This window comes from Teleopsis dalmanni, chromosome 1 (genome assembly GCF_002237135.1).
Source record: "Teleopsis dalmanni isolate 2A chromosome 1, ASM223713v2, whole genome shotgun sequence".
Classification (NCBI taxonomy): Eukaryota; Metazoa; Arthropoda; class Insecta; order Diptera; family Diopsidae; genus Teleopsis; species Teleopsis dalmanni.
This window is the reverse complement of record NC_051846.1, coordinates 72,113,079-72,119,410: the sequence shown is the minus strand read 5'-3', so window position 1 is coordinate 72,119,410 and position 6,332 is coordinate 72,113,079. Positions and strand designations below refer to the sequence as shown.

General features: G+C 25.4%; 1 protein-coding gene across 1 annotated transcript in view; it reads left to right on the top strand.

The window, feature by feature from the left end:
* The window catches only part of LOC119685029 (venom acid phosphatase Acph-1-like), a 7,304-nt gene extending 3,590 nt beyond the window's left edge, over positions 1-3,714 (top strand). Inside the window, exons 2-7 of the mRNA XM_038099205.1 lie at positions 2,158-2,256; positions 2,324-2,407; positions 2,472-2,630; positions 2,699-2,884; positions 2,947-3,288; positions 3,354-3,714. Coding sequence (XP_037955133.1) covers positions 2,158-2,256; positions 2,324-2,407; positions 2,472-2,630; positions 2,699-2,884; positions 2,947-3,288; positions 3,354-3,512 — 1,029 coding nt within the window. The 3' untranslated portion in view covers positions 3,513-3,714. The remainder of the gene's footprint in view (positions 1-2,157; positions 2,257-2,323; positions 2,408-2,471; positions 2,631-2,698; positions 2,885-2,946; positions 3,289-3,353) is intronic.
* Positions 3,715-6,332: the final 2,618 nt, after the last annotated feature.

The window sequence follows — 6,332 nt, the reverse complement described above, 5'->3', positions numbered from 1 at the left end:
TATTTAATATTTAAAAAAAAAAAATTTTAAATTCAAAAATCAGTTTAAAATTAAAATTAATAGCTTTAAACATTTTAATAGTGTTAATAATTATCGTAATATAGGAACAGAATTTAAAATAATAATGAAATTAATATAACTGTCAGCTTAAAATTAAAAATTTAATTTTTAAATTCAAGTAGAAAAAAATTTTTATAATTTATAATATAACTTATCATTTTTATAAATTAAAATTAAATCAAAGTTATTATTTTTGTCAGTTTAAAATTAAAAAGAACAAATTTAATCAATTTAAAAGTGATATTAATTATCCTCTTATAAAAATAGAAGTTTAGAACAAAATTTATAGCTTAATTGCATTAACAATCAAATATATTTATTTATTCAAAAATATTTATTTATAGATATTATATGCAACTTTTTTAAAAAGATATTTTCTAAATTATTTTGATAGCAGATAGATAGAGTTAAAAATGTATTATATTTTAATGTGTAAATTTCTTAAAATAAATTTGTATATTCTTATAAATTTCTTATAAAATTACTATATGGTAAATTTGAAAAATGATTTATCAATATATAAATAATTAATAATAAATTTTGAATTCATCATATATAATGTATATTAATTAAATTGGTAATATTAATTGGATCAGTAGAAAAATTATTTTTTTATAAATTCTAAAAAATTCATTTCAATTTTATATTTATTATTTAGTGTTCAATATTTTGTTATATTATATTACAGTTTATATTCCTTATTATTAATTATACAAATTAAAGTTGGTTCCTTGTTGAGAAAGTTGATAAGTGCAATTTTAATATACGATTTTGGGATTACTATACAGATATTAAGTATTCAACATATTTTTCATACATAAAATTGATGTATTTAATTCTATTAGATTTATATGTGCATTAGTAATCAACGTTTTAATAGTTCTGCTTAGAAAAATACAAGTGATTATTCTTTAAAACCAAATATAATTGGAAAATACGCATAGACAGTTTTTGTTCAATTGCTAAAAGAAGTTGTTACAATAACCATTATAATAAATTACTAGGTTTTAAATTCCATAAATAGTTACAAATTTGAGTAATAAGACTATATGCTGGGGATTTTTCTAAATTTATTTTCAATTATTTTGATTTGCTTCAAGTTGTAAATTTTTTTAATTAAAAGTAAATTAAAACTCAATAACAAGTTATATATTTCGAAATTAAAGAAGAGTGAAGAGTGGTTTTTTTAATAATAGCCAATTTTGATTTGATTACATTAATTAATAAAAAACATATGAAAATATCTGTATAAGATATCCTAATTGTGTTATTTAAATAATCATATACATAGGTATATACTGCAATAATATAATTAATAGTTTTAATATGAAATATGATACAAATACCGATAAACAATAGCAGATGACTATCGGAACCAGAAGGACCTACTACAGATTACTGCAATTATAATACATTTTATCTTACAATTGTTTGTTGTTTTAATAGTAATTATAAATTTTATATTAAAACCCGAATTTTGTCATTCACTTCAACAATTATATGATTTAAATATATATTCATATTTTATGTATATTTATTTGCGTAAGACATTATTTGAAATTATTTAAACTTAAATGCACCTTTAAGAGCGCTTCAGTTTTTTTTCAAATTCAGAATTGTTATTAGTATTTATAAATAAAAAAAATTTACTTTGCGATTAACAGTCAATATTGTTCTATAATGTGTAAACTACTCTTAACTATAATATTTCACACATTATTTATATTTTGTTACCATGTGTCAGAGATATGTTTATTTAAATCAATGGTATAATTCACTATATAATTTAGTAATTAAAAATTCTATAAAACCTAAAATATTGGAAGTAATGTAAGTATGTAAATTACTCTTATTGAATGAATGTGAAATCGCATTCATTAAGTAGTTTGATGGAATTAGCTTAAAAATTATAGGTTTTTAAAACCAATATTGTATAAAAATTAAAATATATAAATATTTATTTTGAGAATATTGCAATAAATAACAAAAAATTAACTGAAGAATACAGTAGCAAAATAGTTTGTATTTATTGAAATTATATTTATCTTATAACAATGAAATTAAACAAGACACAAAAATTTTTTTAATTTTTTGCAGATAATGCGTCATGGGCCGCGAACTCCAGTGAATACATATCCCAACGATCCCTATCGCAATAATACATATTATCCTTATGGCTGGGGGCAGTTGACAAATGTAAACAAAATATTAACCAAAATAATCATTTGATTTAATTAATCATAAATGTTATTTTATTTAACAGAATGCTAAGGCCGAACTTTACAAATTGGGAAATTGGTTACGAATGCGTTACAAGAATGAGTTAGGTCCTTATTTCTTCAATGACGTAAGAATTTAATTATTTTGTTTGTTATAATAACAAATAAATAATATTAAATAATTTTTTTCAGTTATTATATGCACAAGCTACTGTTTCTGGGCGTACTCATATGACCTTAGCTACACTCTTTGCGGCAATGTTTCCACCAAAGAATTCTCTAATGGAATGGAATACTAAGTTAAATTGGCAACCAATACCAATATACTCATTACCTGAGAAGGATGATATTGTAATTATTTAACATAAATTAATTTAAAATATAAAAAATTTATAACTGTTTTTCATATATTTTTAAAGTGGCTAAGAATGCAAGTACCTTGCCCACGATACGATCAAGCTTTTCAAGAGGCATTACAATTACCTGAAGTAGCTGCAGAACATGCGGAAAGTCAAAGTTTATTCGATGAGTTGTCCGAAATAACTGGTACCAATATTACTACTGCCGATGATGTAAACACTATTTTTGTAATATTACAAGCTCAGGTAAATTATTAACAATTAATTATATAAATGATATATATAGTTACTATTAATATATTTTACAGGAAGCATATGGCTTAAAATTACCGGCATGGACTAAAAAATACTATCCAGAAAAATTAAGATTTATGGCTGAGCAAACTTATGTTTACAATGCTTACACGCCTGAATTGCGTAAATTAAAGGGTGGTCCATTTGTTCAGAAAATGTTTAACGAGTGGCAAAGTAAAGCAAGAGGTGAACTTGTACCAAAAGATCGTAAATTCTTCATGTATGGTGCACATGATTGGACTCTTACTAACGTATTAGCAACTATGAATGTATGGAAACGTGCATTTCCACGTTTTTCAGCAATGGCATTATTTGAATTGCATAAGGATTTAGACACCGAAGAATATTATGTTGAAGTAAGTTTGCTGTTGTAATATAAAATTATTCTATTTTTTATAAATCAATTATATTCTATTTACAGATTTATTATAAATATGATCCAAACAAACCAGTTAAAAGACTAACCGTACCTGGTTGCGAATTTCAATGCCCATTGAAAAAACTTATTAAGCTTACTAAGGCTGTTTTGCCGGATGGTACTTATGAAGAGATGTGTGAACCTAAAAACACGAGTACTTAATTTTTTAAAATTAATTTTATAGTACAGTTCAGTTTTTTCTATAGAGACGGTTTATTGTGATAGTTATACTCATAAATTTAGAAAATAGAATTTATTTATTTATTAGTTTTAATATCTGCACAATTCAAGTATTATTTATCTACAGTGTACAGTTTCCGTAGTAATTGGTAAAGGAATTTGTTTCCTTATTTAGAGGTTCCTTTTTTTTTTAAAGAATGTATGTATAGAATTAAGTAGTGAATAATAAAATTTTACCAAAAAACTTCATTTAATTTTTTTTTATTAAATCAGTTAGATCTTTATAAATATTGTTAAGATGTTATTATCATGTTTAATAGACATGGGCGTAACCAAAAGCATTGTTTAGAGCAATGTTCTACTCTACCTTTCTTAAAGCAAGTTTACTTTCAAAATTAATATTTCATATTGAATAGAGAGCACAAGTGGCAATGCCCAGCCTGTATCTGCAATCTTGGAAAGTTTAATAAAATGTTTTCAATTATTCAATTTAAAAAAATTGTGGTTTGGGCTCGATTTTTGGCTTAAAAATCGAAAAATTAAATTAAATTGAAAAACAAATTAAATTTGTTGAATAAAAGTTAATCATTTGAAGAGTTGATGAGCTGATCAGCTTGCATATTAATTTAATAAATTTATCCTATTCAATATTAGATACAAACTTGTAGTGATTGAATTACATTAGGCCTTTTCTGTTGCAAACATGTCGCAATAGAACAAATAAAATAATCACTACTTCCGGTGGCAACTCTGGACAAATGGAAATTTTGCTAGGTTTATATATGCAAAACACATAATAAAATTTCAACATAAAATTTCGAAAATGAATAATAATTCTTTTTAATTATTGGTAAGAATATTGGTAAGAATATATTTTTACATGATTGTGAATAAAATATACATTTTCATGCCTTTTAACAGTAAAATAATAAATAGAAACAGTAATGTATTTGTTACGAACAATGACGACACGAAAAACGAATAATTAACGAAATCATTCGTTGACAATTAACTGGAAATTTCGTGGGTACCAAAAGTCGTTCACAATAGACGAATTTTTAGTCTTGGCAACCATGCGATTTGAGTTGCTTATTAGTTAGCGATTTCAAAGAAGTGGGAATAAATAAGCTAGCAGTGTTGTTGTTTCATATGTTATTTTTAAAATAAGCCTGTTGTTCTTTTGTGATATGCTTACAAAAGAAATTGCCTATTGCTATAACTGTTTATTGACTGTCAAATTGACAGTGAAAAAGAGATTGAACGATTTTCTGAGCTGGATTGATAATTCTTTGGAGATGAATTCCGTTTCATCTTCGCAATCAGCATCATTTCCAAGGAGGCTTCGAACCGATAGTAATAATGTATTTTTAATAGGAAAATGTGAAAGTGAAATCTTTATAGCAAGGTTGCGTTCAATGAAGCAAGTACTTCAACTCCTCTTCTATAAAATTCATGTTCAACGTCTTGAAAGTTTTAGAAGTGTGATTGACTCCGTACTAACATTTTGGCATAACGCACGTATTCCTATTCTAGCTGTATCTAATCGCAAAAAAAAGTTACAAAAATTGAACGATAAATGGAGATTATTACAACAAAGTAGAAATTTCTGTACGAAAATTAACGAATTAAAATAAAAGAGTTACGTTAAAAGATAGAAAATTTTGTAGTTGATATCACAGCACATACTACTCTTAAAACAATGAAAATCCAAAAATATAAAGATTTCTTAATTTAACAAATATATGGACGATCTATGTACTTGTGTTTAAGGTATTAACATATAAAAATCATGAATTGAGATTTCCTAATTTGTTTTTAACAATTATATATGAAAATATATTTTTCAAATAGCAGCGAAAGATTCTAGACTTGATATTGAGTACAACGATGATGGATAAGATCTTATGAAACATCCATCTTCCTCGCAAGTAGCAGTGAAAGAAAACATTTGAATAAGAAAACCAGATTGCAATTTTCGAGGAAAAACGCATTTCGTTGATAGAATGCTTGCTTGCTTGGATGTATCTAAAATATCTACTAGAGGTGCGAATCATTTCATAAGTGCAACAGTAGCTGCATTAGGTCATCGTGTAGAAGAACTTGTTCTCATTCGTACAACTGTTCACCTGATGAGAAAAGAATACCGACTCAGATAAGCGAATGATATTTTGAAGAAATTCGATGTAAATTAGTTAAGGTTTTTACTGTTAAGTTATATTTAAGATATTTGATTACAGATTCTGCACACTTTTGTATTTCATTGGGATGGAAAACATCTATCAGAAATGAAGGCTACAAAAAAAGGTTGGTCGACATGTTTTTTTTTTATCAGAGGAGAAAATACAGAAAAAATATTTGGTATTCCGGAACTAGACTGGTAACAAAATGGCTCAATTCATCAATTTTAAATTACTTGGAAAAAAGACAACATAGTTAAATCTATTTGCTTTGATAAAACAAGTTCTAGCACTGGTATTTACAATGGTGGAGCGTTTTTGCTCGCGCAGACATTGGAACATGAATTATTTTTTTTCCATATTGCCATCATATTTGCAAAACATTTTTAAAAACTGTTTTTAAATTGCATTTTGGGAGGTCATCAGGTTCTACATATTTTAATTTTTGAATGTTTTCCTCGGAAATGAAGAGATATCGATACTAAGAACTTCAAAAGTGGAATTAAAGATGAAATTGATTATCCAAATTTCAAATAGTTTCGAATTAATGGTGCAACTTAATTTACCAGATTTATGGCAGAAGGAATTTATGTTCATAAAATGTTTCTACTTCGATATGAATTTA